At 36.6% G+C, this 19,394-nt stretch overlaps 1 protein-coding gene across 1 annotated transcript in view; it reads left to right on the plus strand.

The window, feature by feature from the left end:
- Positions 1 to 19,394, plus strand: part of ESF1 (ESF1 nucleolar pre-rRNA processing protein homolog) — a 67,195-nt gene that overhangs the window by 11,249 nt on the left and 36,552 nt on the right. The window contains exons 6-8 of the mRNA XM_049774377.1: positions 3,491 to 3,605; positions 5,289 to 5,436; positions 12,840 to 12,998. Coding sequence (XP_049630334.1) covers positions 3,491 to 3,605; positions 5,289 to 5,436; positions 12,840 to 12,998 — 422 coding nt within the window. The remainder of the gene's footprint in view (positions 1 to 3,490; positions 3,606 to 5,288; positions 5,437 to 12,839; positions 12,999 to 19,394) is intronic.

Below are 19,394 nucleotides of genomic sequence, written 5' to 3' on the forward strand. Positions count from 1 at the left end.
AAACTCTAGATGGTGGTGAATATCACCAATAATAAGGAAATGGCCTATTCCTTTGGAATCTAGTAAACTATTCTACTGGGAAATGTTTCATAGAAAGTCATATTTTGGGTAGGGATATCTGTCACTTGATAACTTCTTAGTTGATCGATTCCTGACCTGGCTCAGTGCAGGGACCTAGTGATACCATAGTGCTAGAGCCTGCAGATTATCCACGCCACCCTGGGATACTTGGAGCTCATACCGGGCCACATTCAGGTACCTGGAAGATCATATGCTAGGCATGCCCCTAATATAATATTATCTCCATGTTCCTGGAATCATTCCTTTATGGACCTTTATTTTTAAACATATTAAGAAATTATGGGCCCGGAGAGATAGCACAGCCATGTTTGCCTTGCAAGCAGCCGATCCAGGACCAAAGGTGGTTGGTTCGAATCCCGGTGTCCCAGATGGTCCCCCGTGCCTGCCAGGAGCTATTTCTGAGCAGACAGCCAGGAGTAACCCCTGAGCACCGCCGGGTGTGGCCCAAAAACCAAAAAAAAAAAAGAAATAAATTATTTTTAAATTATTTTAGCTTTCGTATACTTCATAAATATTCTAATCATTAGAAAAAATTGAAATTTTCAAAGTTGGGATAAGATTTTAGTATGTTTTGTTTTGGGGTGGATTTTTTGTTGTTTTTTAGTGAATATAATAGATGTAATGTAACCTTAAATAAGGGAAAACTTAACTGATTCATTTGTGTATAATAATTTTTTTTTCCAAAAAGTATTTACCTACTTAAAATATAACAAAGAAGGTCCGAAGCAGTAGCACAGCATACCAAAAGGATCCTTGTCACTGCCAGGAGTAATTCTGAGTGCAGAGCCAGGAATAAATCTGGAAAATAGCTGGGCTGTGACCTGAAAGAAAAAATGTTTCAGCACCTATTAAAAAAAGTTGTGTTTTGGGCCCGGAGAGATAGCACAGCGGTGTTTGCCTTGCAAGCAACCGATCCAGGACCAAAGGTGGTTGGTTCGAATCCCGGTGTCCCATATGGTTCCCTGTGCCTGCCAGGAGCTATTTCTGAGCAGACAGCCAGGAGTAAGCCCTGAGCACCGCCGGGTGTGGCCCAAAAACCGAAAAAAATAAAAAAATAAAAAAATAAAGTTGTGTTTTACTTTTTCTTTTTTTTCTTTCCTTTTTTTTTGTCATGCCTGGTAGTGGTGGCTCTATGCTCAGAAATCACTCCTGGGATGCCAGGATTCCAACCACCATCCTTCTGCATGCAAGGCAAACACCCTATCTTCATGCTATTTCTCCGGCCCTGAAAGTTGTGTTTTTCATTGAAAGCTTTTTTTTTTTTTTTTTTTTTTTTCCTGGACTTTATTAGGAGGTAATTTGAATGTTTCAGAAAGAATTACAAAGTATTAAGGGGCCAGTGAGGTGGCGCTAGAGGTAAGGTGTCTGCCTTGCAAGCACTAGCCAAGGAAGGACCGTGGTTCGATCCCTGGCATCCCATATGGTCCCCCCAAGCCAGGGGCAATTTCTGATCGCTTTGCCAGGAATAACCCCTGAGCATCAAACAGGTGTGGCCCAAAAAATAAAGTATTTATTAGACTGTCAGATTGTTTGAGTTTTCTCAAATCATCTCAAAGTGTTCTTTGCAGCAGTGTCTTTTGTTTCTTTTGGGGTCATTTCTCCTGGAGTGTTAAAATTTATTCTAATAACTCTATAAAATAAGATACTTATATTCTCTATTTTTTAAATCATTTATGACACTAAAATGTAATTGAAATTCTGCTGACATCTAGTTATCTAGGGGAATCCTATCTTCTGCCTGCAAATAACAAAGCATACATATTAGTAACATGTTAAAGTGTTTTTGGATAATTTTTTAACTAAGTATATAAAACTGTAGCTGGTAGAGATTATGCTTACCTAATCAACCTCAATTATTATTAATGAATCTTAATTATCTTGATTATTAGGTAAGTATAAAATCTGTCAAAATCTTTTTTTGATGGGAGGTTGGTGGTATCAAGCAATGCTCAGAGAGCCTTCGAACCTCTCCTAATGTTTCTTGGCCAACATTCCTAACAGTCAACATGAGGAGGGTCAGAAAATCTAGTGCTGGGGCCTGTGAGGTGGCGCTAGAGGTAAGGTGTCTGCCTTGCAAGCACTAGCCAAGGAAGGACTGCGGTTCGATCTCCCAGCGTCCCATATGGTCCCCCTAAGCCAGGGGCAGTTTCTGAGCGCTTAGCCAAAAGTAACTCCTGAGCATCAAATGGGTGTGGCCTGAAACCCCCCCCCCCCCAATAAAAAAGAAAATCTAGTGCTTCTTTGTTTGCATTATGCCAGAATTACCTGTCCTGGTAGTATTTGGAAACCTCTACAGTTGCTTGTAGAACTGGGTGATGCCAAATGTGTGATCTGGGGCCAGTCACATGAAGGCATGCATCTCAACCATTGTACCGTCTCTCCAGTCCCAAATGCAATTTTGATAAAATATATTGCATATATTTTTTGCTTGTGTGGACACAGTCTGGTAAGTTGCAAATTCAGAAATAATCTTTTCTCGCCTGAGAATGTCAGGCAGTTACATTAACTGATGCATGTTTAATAGCTATATGTGAACATTGTATGATGCTAAGAATTTTATTTCACCCCTAGCTCTCTTTTTTGCTACTGTTGTTGCTGCAACAACAAGTTTGTGCTTGGTTGGTTGTGGTGCTGTTCGGATGCTGCTGGTGGTACACACTTTAGTTAAGATAAAATGCTTTATCACATACCAGCACACACTAGTCCAGTTGTACTTGTCAATGGTTGTTCTCTGGGCCATGATCCCACATCTTTCAGTTGACGTACTTAGGGCGAACAAGGGGGCTTTAGGGTGTACCACTTTAGTTGTGCTCTCGTGTATTTGACTATATGGTAGAAATTGCATGCTCTGGTGTGGTGCCATGGGTCCCTAGCACAGAGACTTCCAGACCTACACGCCAGCACAAACAGACTGCATGAGGAATTGAACCCAGACCCTTATAGTTGCAAAATGGGCCTCTCAGCCTCTCCTTGAGACCCTTTATATTTTTAGTGATAATCTTTTCTATTTTGATACCATCACTTCAGAGCAGTGGCCCATTTGGCAGTTTTCTTTGATCTTCAAGTTACTGTATTGCAAACCTGGTATCAGGAATTAAACTCCTTTGAGAGATAAATGGCCCTTGCCTGTTCATACCTGACTCATACATACTAGCTAACTTCAAAGGCAGGGTTTCTGCCTGTTTGAATTTTATTCAGATTTATTGGAATTAAAGATTTATAACTTACAGATTTCAGAAATTTTGTTCCAAGGTTATTTCTAACATTGTTTGACTTGTCTACATGTGTTTTGTAGAAACTTATATGGTATGTGTGTATAAAATATAACTAATTAAAAAAGAATCTAAACTCTGGCTGTTTATCACTGAAGCATATGTTTAAATAAATTTATTTTTTCTTTGTTTCTTAGGTTTATACCAGATGATATTACTTTTGATGATGAGCCCAAGGATGTCGCCGCAGAGGTGGATTTAACAGCATATAAACCAAAATATTTCACATCTGCTGCAATGGGAACATCAACGGTAATTTTTTTTTAATGTGTAGCTAGACTTTATTTTAAGAAAAGACTTAGTGGAATATTTACAGCATCTCTAGAAATGAAAAGCATTTAAAATTTAATACAAAAGTACAAACAGAAATGAGACATAACCACATCAGTGTTGAAACAAACTTTCAAATTTTTTTCTTAATTTTAAACGTATAAGTCTGAGTCTTTTACCTAATAATGTTTCTTTTTCTTTTGTCTTTTCCATAGATGTTCCAACTAAATTCTTTAACAAGTAACAGACAATGTATCACATGGGGAATAAGGGGAAGGCAGTAACTGAATACTAGAAATCACAGTTAAGCAATATATGAAGTCTAAAAATTTAGTCACATAAAATAAAGGATCATATTACAAGACTAAAATGTGACATCCCCAAAGGATCTGAAACAGACCTACCTGTGTCATTCATATCTGCCCAAATGTCTTACAGTATTATTTTTCGTTTGGGTGCCGTACTTGGAAATGCTTAAAAGTAGTTCCTGATGATGTTCAGAGTACCATGTGGTGCCAGTAATCCAACCCAGACCCTTTGCACAAAGCATCCACTCAGCCTTTGAGCCTCACTGTTCTGTATGATAATTTCAGGTTTAATTAGCAGAATAGAGATAATTTTACATCTGGTGACTACCTGAAATCTTTAAAACATTACAACTATTTTTGGAATCTCGTTTAATTGTTGCTTTATTTATTTATTGGTTTTATTTTGGAGCCACACCAGACTATATTGGAACATAAACCTGGCTCCATGCCCAATGATTGCTCCTAATGGGCTAGGGATACTATATGGTTTGATAGAGATTGGGCAACTATGTAACAGGCATGCTCCTTACCTGCCTCACTATCTCTCTGAACCCAATTATATTGCCTCTTTTGTTGCCTTGTTATGGTATTGATATGAGAAAGGTAACAGTGTGGGACTTAACCCTCTGATGAAGATGAAATCTCTAGTAGAACCTTATCTGAGAAGGGATTGCATAGGGAACAGGACTATTCATTAAAATACAGAGAATGGGAGCATTTCTTCTGTTATGGATCTATATCTACAAATTTAGATATCATATACTAAGGATTCACTATATTTTCAGCCAATAAACAACCTCATTGGCTCTTAGTCCTTTTGGGAATGAACCTCACTGAGATTCTATTTAAAAAAAATTGGGGGGGGGGGGGGAGAATCACACCCAGCAGCACTCAGGTTACTCCTGGCCTTCTGCTCAGAAATCGCTCCTGGCAGGCACATATGGGATGCCAGGAATCCAACTGCCATTAGTTCTGGATCAGCCACAAGGCAAATGTCCTACCACTGTGCTCTCTCTGGCTCTTTATTGAAAATTCTAATAATAAATTTCACAAAGTTTGAAGCCTCCAAAATAACTTAGAATTTACAAGTAAAAACTTATTTTTTCTGATTCATAATAAATGTTTGTTTTTTACAGGAATGCAATTCTTTTTCCATTAGCGAATCTACATCCTCATAGGTTCCCCTAATGGAATATTTCACCTAATGGAATAACATAATAGGAGAAAGATATATATAGAGTAATTGAAATAGGTCTCTTTACACCAGTAGAATATTTGTTATTAAGCATCTCATTTATTGTGTTTTATTATTTATTATTGTCATTTATTGTTTTCACTTGTCATTTACTGTATAAAGGTGGAGATCACTTGGGATGAGACTGATCATGAAAGAATTACAACACTTAATAGGAAATTTAAAAAAGAAGAGCTTTTGGACATGGATTTTCAAGCCTACTTAGCTTCCTCTAGTGAAGATGATGTGGATCTAGAAGAGGAGCTGCTAAGTACTTTCCAATTTTGCTGTTCTATATTTGTAGATAGTTAATTACCTAAGCTAGATTTGGTAACAGAAATTTTCTGTTTTTTGGGCCCGGAGAAGTAGCATGGAGGTAAGGCATTTGCCTTGCATGCAAAAGGACAGTGGTTCGAATCCTGGCATCCCATGTGGTCCCCCAGAGCCTGCCAGGAGCAATTTCTGAGCATAGAGCCAGGAGGAACCCCTGAGCACTGCCGGGTGTGACCAAAAACCAAAAAAAAAAAAAAAAAAAAAAATTTCTCGTTAGTAGCTTTAAAGAGAGTACCAGACTTAATTCTTTAGTTCTTTTACACTTGAACAGTGTGTGTGTGTATATGTATGTGTGTATATATATATGTATATAAAATTATACAATTATATATAATATGTAGTAATATATATTACTAGTAATAGTTAATCTTTTTTTTAATAATACCTTTATTTGTGCTCGCTTTGGCTGGACATATACTAAAAAATAATATCTTTATTTAAACACCATGATTACAAACATGACTATGTTTGGATTTCAGTCACAAAAAGAACACCCCCCTTCACCAATGCTACGGGGCAGTGGTGGTGGGAATGTTGCAAAAGTAATTATTTTTTTTTAATTAAAAAATATTAAGCCTGACTAAAAAGTTTTTATCCTTATAAAAATAAATGTAGAAACAAAGGTTGAAAAGTTATACACGTTAGTCTTAAAAAGGGTCTGGAGCGATAGCACAGCAGTAGGGCATTAGTCTTGCATGCGGCTGACCCAGGATGGACCTGGGTTCGATCCCCAGCGTCCCATATGGTCACCCAAGCCAGGAGCGATTTCTGAGTGCATAGCCAAGAGTAACTCCTGAGTGTCACTGGATGTGGCCAAAAATTAAAAAAAAAAAAAAAAAATTAGGAACAGGGGATCAAGTGGTAGTTAAAGCAGGTCGGGCACCTGCTTTGCATGCCACTGACCTGGATTTAGTCCCCAGTATCATAGACCCCACCAGGAGTGATCTGTGATTGCAGAGCCAGGAATAGGCCTGAGTACCACTGAGTGTGACCCAAACAAAACCAAAATGTCAGGCTGGTGGGTTGGAGAGAAACTGAGGACTCTGGTGGAGGGGAGAAGATACTGGTAAAGGGATATTGAACATTGTGTGTCTGATACTCTAGTCATGAATGACTTTGTAAATCTGGTGTCTCAATTTGAAAAAAGTCTGAAAGAGCCATACTTAGAGCAGACAAAATAGACTTCAAACCCCAAAAGATTGTATGAGACAGAGATGGACATATATCATAGTCAAAACTCATATGCTCCAAATAAAGTAACATAAAAACATACATACATATGGCTACTAACAGATATGAAGGAAAATATCAACAGCACAACAGCAACTTAATAGATTTTATGCTTCCTTTCACTGTTACATAGTTTAATCAGGCAAAAAAGATCAGTAAGATTAGTGTTGATAAATTGGAAAATGATTGAATAGACATATAAATAGCTTTCCACCAGCCCTCACAAAAGCTCAATACACATTCTTTACCAATGCTCATGAATCATTTTCCAGGATAGACTCTGTGCACACATATGTCTCCATGAAATAAAAAAAAGTTAGAAATCATGTCAAGTACTATCTCAGACTAAGTGCTTTTACCATAGATATAAATCACAAAAAGCTGGAATAAACTTTAGAAACTAAACTACTGAATGACTGTTGGATCAAAGAGAAAAATGAAAGAAGAAATAAAAATGTCCTGGAAACTAATGAGAATTTGACACTTACTATATGAACATCTGAGATACAATAAATACTAGATAAGAGGGCCCGGAAAGATAGCACAGGACCAAAAGTGGTTGGTTCGAATCCCGGTGTCCCATATGGTCCCCCATGCCTGCCAGGAGCTATTTCTGAGCAGACAGCCAGGAGTAAGCCCTGAGCATCGCCGGGTGTGGTCCAAAAACCAAAAAAAAAAAAAAAATACTAGATAAGAGAACAATAATACAACATTTATCAGGAAATAAGAAAAAAATTCAAATAAATAGCCTTACTTTATGTCTCAAGAAACTTGAAAAAGAACAGAAGAATTCCAAAAAAATTAGAAAGGGAAATACTAAATGAGAAATAACATAAGGACTTTGGTACAGGGTTTTGGGCACTTTGATGGTGATGAGGTGTGGTAACTAATCAAGATTATAAACAAATGTTATGACTACAACAATATTATTTAAAATTAAATAGGAAAAATTATGCACCAGTTAAATAAAACCAAAATCAATCTTTTATTAAAACAAGAAACATTGACAAGCAAGCCCTAAGTTAGAATGATTAAAAATGAAAATTCATCATTTGAATAACAAATGAAAGAAGAGGTTAAATCACACCGAAGACATACAGGATTACTGTGGATAGCTTTATATCTGTTAATTGGAGAACCTGAGTTGGATATTTTTAGAATCTTATAAACTCACAAGATTTGGGTGGAAGTGCAAAATTGGAACACCCAATTCCTAGCACAAAAAATACAATATTAAAAATAAATCCTTCAAATACAAAAGCCGCAGCCAAAGAGTCACTGGTCATTTCTTCCAAACTTTCAGAGTACCTACTACCGATCCTTGATTCTTCTTTATCTATTTAGAAAGTTGAAAAAATAAGAATTCTTTCTGGGGCCGGAGAGATAGCATGGAGGTAAGGCGTTTGCCTTTCATGCAGGAGGTCATCGGTTCGAATCCCGGCGCCCCATATGGTCCCCTGTGCCTGCCAGGAGCAATTTCTGAGCCTGGAGCCAGGAATAACCCCTGAGCACTGCCAGGTGTGACCCAAAAAAAAAAAAAAAAAAAAAAAGAATTCTTTCTGACATTTTGACTGACGCCAATATGACTTGATACTAAAAGCACTGTCACTATAAAAGACAATTACAAACCAGTTTCCCTTAGGAATATAATTGGTGATGATATAAAATAAAATCTTGGTGAGCCATATTTAATCTATTAAATATCTCATATACCATAGTCAAGTGGGATTTAGGTCACAGATTCAAGAATGTCGTTTATCAATAAAAGGAAAAATCATTGGGGGCCAAAGAGATAGCATGGAGGTAGTCCTTGCATACAGAAGGACGGTTGTTCAAATCCTGGCATCCCCTATGGTCCCTCGAGCCTGCCAGGAGCAATTTCTGAGCATAGAGCCAGGAGTAACCCCTGAGCGCAGCCGGGTGTGACCCAAAAAAAAACAAACAAAAAAAAATCATAATGATTCTATAATCAGGTATAGGGAAAACATTTAGTATTCAGAACATATTCATGGTAAAATTTTTATATTTTGCTAGTCTGGATGGAGTTGGAAGGTATATTACTGAACTGAGTCAGTAGGAAAATAACAGATACAGGGTGGTCACACCTAGTAGATTGTGGGCAATGAAAAAGAAACCCCAAGAAACTACCAATAGAACTGAAGCTGTCTCAGTATAGACCAGGAAAGGGACCCATTGACAATGGTGTAGGGATATTAGTACTCTGGTAATGGTAGTGGTTCTGTATTGTAAGCCTAAAACATTTTTATTAATACTGTAAATTATGATGTCCTAATTTGATATTTTCTGTTTTGGAACCACACTTGGGAGTTCTCGTGGTTTACTCCAGGCCTTGCATTCGGGGGTTACTCCTGGAGGGCTCTGAGGACCATATGGGATGCCTATATTGAACCTAGGTGGCCATGTGCAAAGCAAGCACCCTGCCCACTCAACTACTGCTCTAGCCCCATATAGCTTAACTTTTCAATAGTGGTTCTTTTTATTTTTTATTTTTGGCTATGTACTATGCTTATAAAAGATTTTTCCTTTTGCATTTATATTGCCTTTATGATGTAAAGTTCAAATTAAATGCTAAAATCGTTTTATAGTGTTGTTATAGGACTCAAACTATTTTAAAATTAAATCACTGATTTGATTACACAGTTACAAAATTATTCATGATTGAGTTTAGGCATACAGTATTTAAGTACCTATTTCTCCACTTTCCTCCACCAATATCCCATTTACCTCCTACATCTCTCCCCCACCGGCCTGCCTCTTTGGTATACTTTTTGCTTTTTTTTTCCTTTCAGCTCCCAGCTTTGGTCCAGAGTGATTATTTTCCTCTATCATTATATTAAGGTCCCTTTCCTGTCTTATAGACCATTAAACAATAACTGTTTAAAGGTGTATGTTCTGTAATTTCTTTTAGACTACTGACAAGACTGCTATATTTTTTAACCTTTTTCATAAAGTTCTATCAGGGATTTAATAGTCTGAAAATGTAGTGTTATATTAGACACAAAAAACTCTTACATTTCTTAATGCTCCAGTGACTTTTGCATTTTATTATATTTTTAATCATTTTTATAGTCATTATTTGTGGGATTCATATCAGTTGAGTAACCATTTTATTTCTAGTATACTCAGAACAGTCAGATATGTTTGTCTTATTTGGGGGTGAGGGACCATACCCTACTGTGCTCAGTAGTCATACCTGGCTCTGTATTTAGGAATACACGGTAGGGCTTGCAGGGTGGTGCTGAGGATGGAACCCAGGTTGGCCAGATGCCAAGCAAATGCCCTACCTATTGTAGGGCAGCAAATATCTTCAGCTCATCAGTTAGCCCTTTCTTAAACATTCTGGTGTGTTTGTTTTGTTTTTGTTTTGTTTTTGGGACACACCCGGCGGTGCTCAGGGGTTACTCCTGGCTGTCTGCTCAGAAATAGCTCCTGGCAGGCACGGGGGACCATATGGGACACCGGGATTTGAACCAACCTTTGGTCCTGGATCGGCTGCTTGCAAGGCAAACACCTCTGTGCTACTAACCTAAAATCAAATAAAATAGAGAATATTCTGTGTTCTTTTGAAGATTGGGTTTGAATTTTTCGGTTTAGTTTCTTTGGTTTGGGGTGTTTGGCTTAGATTTTCATTGATATTTGGAGAGCTGGTATTGTGAAAAATAAGCATTGATTTTTTTTTTTTTACTATAAATTTAAGATCATGTGTCCTAGTTATAAATCCTGATTTCGCTGCACATATAGCCTAAGTCTTAAATCTTTTATTTCATAGCTATGAAATAAGTAATATTTAGCACCTAGCTCACTATTGAAATGATTCAGATAATGTATATAAAAATGCATAAAATATTGGGGCCGGAGAGGTGCTGCTAGAGGTAAGGTGTCTGTCTTGCAAGTGCTAGCCAAGGAAGGACCGTGGTTCGATCCCCCGGCGTCCCATATGGTCCCCCCAAGCCAGGGGCAATTTCTGACCACTTAGCCAGGAGTAACCCCTGAGCATCAAAGGGTGTGGCCCCAAAAAAATTGAACTTCAGAATATTACCTCATAAAACATTTTATTTTACAGCAAAGAACTGATGAGTTTTTGCCTTTATAATTAAGTTTTTTCAAACATGCATTTTTTTCAATATTTTAATTGATAAAGATTTATTTTAATATATAGCATTAACTCTGGTGGGTACATTATAAAAATTGGATACCTTGTATTTGTTTGTTTGTTTTGTTTTTCACCCGGCAGTGCTCAGGGGTTACTCCTGGCTATCTGCTCAGGAATAGCTCCTGCCAGGCTCTGGGAACCATATGGGATGCCGGGATTTGAACCGTCGTCCTTCTGCATGCAAGGCAAACATGCTACCTCCATGCTATCTTTCCGGACCCTGTGCTGAATTATTTTTCATTTCTTTATAAAATTAAGACTTTTATAGAATTTGTTCTTAAATTGGGGGGAAAAAAACAGCTACATAAATTATACCATATTTTAGAGCTTCAGAATGTAAAGTTTTAGCACTGGAAAAAAAATCAATTTAAAGTAGGCCATCAGAATCTTACCACTAAAATTTCAACCTGGAAGGAACTTGCTTCTAATTATGTTTTCAGAAGTAAGCTTTTAATAGAAAGAAATACATTGCCATTTTGTTAATGTGTTCCTGATGTTTTATTCATTGAATTACGGGATACATGACAGAATTCCATCCAACATAGTATTGTGGCACAAAGCACAAACAGAAAAAAAATGAATTTCAGCTGTTTGAGTGAAAATGTAAAAATGTGATAGGATGGAAAAAATGTCCTAAATTACTTTTTATTCATAAAGAAAATATAAAAAACATTTACTTACTGATTTTCTTTCCATATCACCTTTTTAACCGAAAGGTAAAAAAGTCTTAATATTAATGTTTCATAGCTAAATGTTTAATGGTAGACATTTTCAGTGACTATCCATAGCTCATAAAAAGAGGGTCTTCATCTGCCTCTTCTAAATTTTCTTTTAAATGGGACATTTAGTCAATTCAGTAAATTGTTATGTTTTATATTAAACACAGGTTCTTAATTTATGTTTCTGACTTGGAGAATTGTAGTGGAATTACAAAGCAAGCAAACTTTCCACATATGAGTTTTCTTTAGTTTTTCTTACCCATGAATGTAATACTATTTTTTGTATTCTAATTATTTTAGGGTTAAACTATGAAATAGTAAAATGATTTTTAGAAATAAAATAGGGAATTGAATTTTTTTCCTCAGAAAGAAATTAAAACATCTAATTTGCTCATTTTTTTCTTCTTCCTTTTTTTTTTTTTTGTTTTTTTTTGTTTTTTGTTTTTTGTTTTTGGGTCCCACCCGGCAGCGCTTAGGCGGGTTACTCTTGGCTCCACACTCAGAAATCACTCCTGGCAGGCACGGGGACCATATGGGATGCCCGGATTCGAACCAGTGACCTTCTGCATGAAAGGCAAATGCTTTACCTCCATGCTATCTCTCCGGCCCTCATTTTTTCTTCTTAATATTGATGACAACTTAAGAGTGAGTGTGCCTGCTTCCCATGAAATGAAAGTACTCATTCTTTGTTTTGGATGACCAATAGTTTCCTCTGTCTCTTCAACATCAACAGATAAATTCATTTGTCAAATGTATCCTTACAGTTCTTAGCTTCCATTCAACAGTACTCAACAGTATTCTATTTTAGAGGATACAGGACATAAAGAAAACTGAAAGGCCATCCAAGCCATGTTTCTTTTTGAAAAATAAGAGATATATGAAGATATTGCATAACTGTACAATTATTTTGCAACATGAATTTTAATAAAAAGAGATGCAGAGATGGAGAGGTAGGGTTCTATCTCTGGCATCACATAATCATTTTCTAAGTACCACCAAGAGTGATCACAGCACACAGAGCCAAAAGTAAAGCCTGTATATAGCTGGGGATGGTCCCAAGACATAAATTATGATGGTGGTGGTAGGGTATCTCCAAGTATATATCAATGATTGTACTTCTATTGCAACTGATTTAAATACTATGGTGTTAATGTAAAATATCAATATCAGAGTTCAATAGAATTATTTCTTATATTACATGAAATTATTTTTTATTAGATGATAATGGACCCACTGTAGAAGATGGAAAATCAAAGAAAACTCAGAAGGATGATGAAGAACAAATTGCTAAATACAGGCAGCTCTTGCAAGCTATACAAGAGAAAGAAAAGAAAGGGAAAGAAAATGACATGGAAATGGAAATTAAGTGGGTTCCAGGTAAGCATTAGATGACTATTAAATGTTCGTTGATTTTTCTTTAACTTGGATGCTGATTACATATTTGCTGAGAAGGAAGAGATGATTTGCAGGATTATCTCAAGGTTGTAAGAGACCTTAATGATTGTCTTTTGTTCACATCCAAGTAGACATTAATGTGGACATGCCCAGGGGACCCTGACTTTTGGTTTGAATATTCAGGTAAGCTGATAGAGAAATTTTGGTCACTTCACTGAAGAGAGTTAAAAAATAAACAACTATTTAAAAAAATAAAGAACTGGCCGGAGAGATAGCACCATGGTAGGGCATTTGCCTTACATGCAGCCAACCCAGGACAGATTGTGGTTCAAATCCCATTATCCCATATGGTTCCCCCCCAGCCTGATGGAAGCCATTTCTGAGTGCAGAGCCAGGAGTAACCCCGAGCATCGCCGGGTGTGACCCAAAACAAAAAATTAAAGAACTGATTCCTGACTCACTTTGGCAGTTAGGTTGAGGCAAAAGCAACTGGAAGAAGTTACCAGATGTAGGGGAAAATTAGAGTTGTGTAATATCTAGACAACCAAGTGAGGAAAACATTTCATTGAGAAAGGTTATTACTGTGCAGAGAATGACAGTTGTATTGAACAAGATTAACAGTGATTTTGAACAGTTTTGGTAGAATGAGGAGGGACTGAGACTAATTTAGGTACAAAATAGATTGAGAAAGAAGAGTAGAATTGGAGAAAACTATACAATATTTCTAAAGTCTTTAACAGAAATTTGTAGCATCATTCAATTTCAGCTCAACAATACACAACATTAAACTTTCATAAATAATTATTTTATCCAATCTCAATGACATCATCACACTAAGGAAATAATTGATATGGTAAAAGTCTAATTTCTCAGATTTTCTAAAAGTATTGTGTTTCCCCTGCTCCCAACACTCTATAATATTCTTTATAGTTTTTTTCCAATACAGGATCAATTTCTTTTAAAACAGCTATAGAAAAATAGTACAGTTTGTAAGACACTTGCCATGAATGCAGCCAACCTGAGTTTCATCTCCGGCTCCCCTTAGAGTCCCCTAAGCTACCAGGAGGGCTTTCTGAGCTCAAAGCCAGAAGTAAACCGTGAGCAGCTCCAGATGTAGCCCAAAAGTTTTTAAAAAGTTAAATAAAGGGGGTCTGGAGCAATAGCGCAGTATTTGCTGAATTGTTTTAGAAATTATTTTTTGGTTTGGTTTGGTTAGGTTTTTGGGTCACATCCAGCAATGCTCAGGGATTATTCTTGGCTGTGCGCTCAGATATTGCTGCTGGCAGGCATAGGGGACCATGTAGGATGCCGGGATATACCATCCATCCTGGATCGACTGCATGCAAGGCATACACTATCTCTCTGGCCCCTAGAAATGATTTTTTAATAATAAAAGTGCTTCTCTAAAAATTTTTTCTTTCAAAACTAAACTGAAAAATTACTTTGCCAGTAATGATGGAGCAGAAGTAAAACTCAGGGAAATTTTCAAACTAAGTAGAATTGTAAGTAGCCTGCCTGAAAAAGAGTTAAAGCAATTATAATAGGGCCAGAGAGATAGCACAGCTGTAGAGCGTTTTGCCTTGCAAGCGGGTGAACCAGAACTGACAGTGGTTCGAATGCCGGCATCCCATATGATCCCCAGGCCTGCCAGGAAGGATTTATGAGCGCAGAACCAGGAGTAACCCCTGAGCACTGCCAAGTGTGGCCCCCCACCCAAAAAAAATTATAACGATATTAAATGAAATTAGGAAAACAGTGGACAAACAATATGATGTTTATAACAAATACAAATTTTTTAAAGACCACAACAGTTGGATAATAGATAATAGTCAAGTTAAATATTGTTAAAGGGATTTTACAATTCATAGGAATTGTTTATAAGTTGGAAAATACATAACTGTAAGACAATATGAGACAATATCCATGCTTCAAGGGAAGAAAAGGTCAACATTTGAAGAAACAGTAGCCAAGAACTTTCCTAATTTGAGAAAGGAACTAAACTTTAAAACCAAAGATCCAAGTCATTCTGATTAAGGCAAACCCAGAAATGCCTCAAGGTATAATTAAAATATGATACTATAAGCACCTAGGGAAACGACATGTAAAGAAATCCACAGAATTAGGTGTAGACTTTTCCAGAACCATGTAATAAATACATAGAAGAGAGTGGCAAATGATAGGAGAACTTCTGAAGGAAAACAATTTTCAACTACAAACACCCTATTCTGCAAGACTGTCACTTTGGTTAATAGGAAGGATTAAGAAGTTCATAGATAATCAAAAGCCAAAGTAGTTCATCACTGCCAAATTCGTCTTGCAAGAAAGATTAAAGGGTCTCATAAAATGGAAAGAAAGTTCACCTCCAGTAACAAGACAGCAAAATTTACAATGTGGTTGCAGAAGGAAGAGTAGTAAAATTTTGACCTACCAGTACAGAACCTTACATGGAAACCTTAGGGCATTTTTAAAATGTGTAGACAAAAACATAAGACACCAAGAGCGAAATAACACCGTAAGTGATATTAAAGTACCAGAGGAAAAAAAATAAATAAAAAAGAAAGAACAGCACAAAACAGGAATATATCTATAAAATGATAAAGTAGTAGAAGCCGGAGCAATAGCACAGCAGAAAGTCGCTTGCCTTGCATGTGGTTAAACCAGGATCAACCTGGGTTCAGTCCCAGGTGTCCCAGATGGTCCCCCAAGCCAGGAGCGATTTCTGAGCGCATAGCCAGGAGTAAACCCCTGTCACCGAGTGTGACCCAAAAACCAAAAAATTAAAAAAAAAGATAAAGTAGTAATAAATACTTGTTTCAGTAATTAACTTAATTGGTGATGCCTGTATTTCCCAATTAAAAGTCATAGTGTTAGAAAATAAAAATCACCATTTTGCAGCCACATTGTATTCCTTAAGATAAATGGAATCTTAAAATGAAAAGATGAAGAAAAATCCTACAAGTAAATGGTAACTTTAAAGAGAACAGGTATAGGGGCCTTCGAGATGCCCAAGGCAGCTGGACTACCTGCTTTGTATGAAAATATTAAGGACTTGATAAATCAAGAGCTTACCCTTGAAGAAAAGAATGAATATATACACATATATACATAATTAAGAAGAAACTATATGTTTATTGAGCAATAATAACAGTATAGTTATATTAAAGATTTTTTAGTCCACTTAACTGTGTAGATAAACTAAACAGAATCAATAAGGAAATAACAGCATTGCATAATGAAGTAGAACAATTGAGTTTAATTGATGTTTATATGAGTTGACCCTTAAAATGAAATTATTTTTTTAATTGCACAAGGATTGACCAGTTCCTGATGCACAAAGTATCAAACTTTTGAAGCTTGAAATCATGCTAAGTACTTTTTCTGATCATGAGGATATAAGATTAGAACTCCATCATAAAAAATATTTTTGCTTAAAAAAAAAGAAAAAAACTTGTGGAGACTAAACAGTGTCTCTCAGTAATTCCTGGGTTAAAAATATTAAAGTAGAAATTTAAAATATGCACAGGAAGAATGAAACAGGTATCTTCAAATAGTTATCAGAATCTGTGGGATGCATTAAAAGTAGTACAAAGAAGAAAGTTTGGGCCTGGAGAGATAGCACAGTGGCGTTTGCCTTGCAAACAGCCGATCCAGGACCAAAGGTGGTTGGTTCAAATCCTAGTGTCCCATATGGTCTCCCGTGCCTGCCAGGAGCTATTTCTGAGCAGACAGCCAGGAGTAACCCCTGAGCAATGCCGGGTGTGGCCCAAAAACCAAAAAAAAAAAAAAAAAAAAAAAAAAAGAAGAAGAAGAAGAAAGTTTATAGTAATAGAGTTTTTTATAAGGAAAAAAAATCACAAGTAAGCAATATCAGATAACATGTAAAAGTGGAATAAAAACAGAAGCGGCAAATAAAACCAGTAGGTAGGATGAAAGGGGAGACCACATAGGAAAAAAATACATGTTTTTGAAAACCCACACAGTCAGGAATAACCACTGAGCACAGCTAGTTGTGGCTCAAAAACCAAAAAGAAAGACTTTTTTAAAGCAGTAACACTATGAAGAAAAATTTCTGCACTGAAGCAAAGTTAGGAAGAGACAAGTTTATTTCACCTGTGTGTGCAATATAAGAATATAAAATTGATAGGCAAAAACATGACTTCTTTTTGGATAGGAATCTGAATAGGAAGAAACAAGCCAAAATTTTAAAGGTACTTTATAAAATCATTGAGTTGCTGATACTTCTTTGTAAAAGTGACTTGATTTTTAATCAGAATTGTGTGGCAAAATTTGAATAACTCTCCCCACTTGTTTTTATGGTTCAGCACTTAATTCCTAGGTAACAGAAGCATCTGGCTGAACAGGTTTTATTTATTTATTTATTTATTTATTTATTTATTTATTTATTTATTTATTTATTTATTTATTTGGCTTTTTGGGCCACACCCGGCGGTGCTCAGGGGTCACTCCTGGCTCTCTGCTCAGAAATAGCTCCTGGCAGGCACCGGGGACCATATGGGGCGCCAGGATTCAAACCGATGACCTCCTGCATGAAAGGCAAACGCCTTACCTCCATGCTATCTCTCCGGCCCCAGGTTTTATTTTTTAACTTAAAGCAAAGACTAAAGGTATTTGTATTATTCCAGATAGTATAATCATCATACTTTTAACAGTTTCAGATTGTCTTATTTTTTTACTCTCAGAGGATCCTAATTAAGTACGATTATGTAAATCAAGATTGCCTTCAATTGTAAACACCTAAGAAGATTCTATTAATGTGGTTCTTTCTCCATATGTATCATGACAGTTGTCCTCTTTGCATCTGTATTTCCAGATAGTAGTACTTTTTTTTTTTTTTATTGTCTTAGATTTACAATCTGCTTAAAGTTAGTTCAAGAGAGCTTGTTGCATGTACTGTTTTCCCACAGCCCACAGCTATGTTGATTCGTTTGAAGTCATGAATTCTTTGGTCTTGAAAGCATAACTTTTGCCTTTCTATTTAAGTTTGGTCCCACGTCATCAGTCTATATGCTAACTTCCAGGATGGCAAACTAGCATTTTTTTCCACATGTTCCATATGTTTATTTTGTCAGGATTCACTCAATTTCGTTGAGCAATTTCGTTATCGTCATTCTTTCTAAAACTAAACTCATATAACTATTAAGTTTACTTCTATAATGCATTCATTTTTCTCCAGGTTGTGTGTATGTGATATAATACATAACAATACTTAACATTTTAACCATTTTTATATGTGCCAGTAAGTGGTATTAAGTATATTCATATTGTATAGCCATCATCATTTCTTTGAATTTTTTCTTTAAAAACCCAAATCTTTATGTGCCACTAAATAATAACTCTGCCCCTGGCAGCAACCATTGTACTTTCTGGCTTTGTGATGATCTCTCCCTCGTCTAAATTAAGTTGTAGTGTTTGTCTTGATGTGACTGATGTAGTTCATTTAGTAACAGGTTCTCAGGTTCATCTATGTTGTAGCATATGTCATGATTCCCCCTTTCTTTTTGGTGGTTGATTTTTGTTTTGGAGCTACACCCAGCATACAGTAAATTCTTCAGGCTTTGCAATCAGGAATTATTTCTGATAAGGCTGAGGGAATCATGTATGATGCTGATGACAATCCTGACTCAACTATGTGTAAGGCAAGTGCTCTGCCCTTCGCTCTGTGCTATCTCTACAACCTCTAGCGGTTTTTCAAATGCTGAATGATATTTCCTTGTATAAGTGTACTGCGTGTGAGTTATCTCTTCATCTTTACATATTCTCTTCTACAAATAAATATACTGGGTACAGAGTGATAGCACAGCAGAAGGGCATTTGCCTTGCATGCATCCGACCCAGGACAGACCTGAGTTTGATCCTCGGCATATGGTCCCCTGAGCCTGCTAGGAGCGATTTTTTGTTTGTTTGTTTTGTTTTTGGGTCACACCTGGTGACGCTCAAGGGTCAGGTGCTCAGAAGTTGCTCCTGGCAGGCTCGGGGAACCATATGGGATTCTGGGTTCGAACCAGGGTCTGTCCTGTGTTGACCGAATGCAAGGCAAACGCCTTACCTCTGTGCTATCACTCTGGCCCCACCAAGAGCGATTTCTGAACACAGAGCCAGGAGTAACCCCTGAACGCTGCCAAGTATAGCCCAAAAACAAACAAAAAAATACAAATAAATATACTTAATTTTATTGTACTCCCATTTTACATTGTTTTTACTGTTTTCATACTTATTTTTACATGTTTCTTAGTACTTTGTACTATCATTATTAACTCTTAATTGTTTCTGACATATTTATGTTAACAGTCCTTTTATACTATAGGTATTTTACTATTACAAATAGCATAACTTCATATTGATTTTCTTAGGGATAAA

The sequence above is a fragment of the Suncus etruscus genome, chromosome 6 (assembly GCF_024139225.1).
Source record: "Suncus etruscus isolate mSunEtr1 chromosome 6, mSunEtr1.pri.cur, whole genome shotgun sequence".
NCBI classification, from domain to species: domain Eukaryota; kingdom Metazoa; phylum Chordata; class Mammalia; order Eulipotyphla; family Soricidae; genus Suncus; species Suncus etruscus.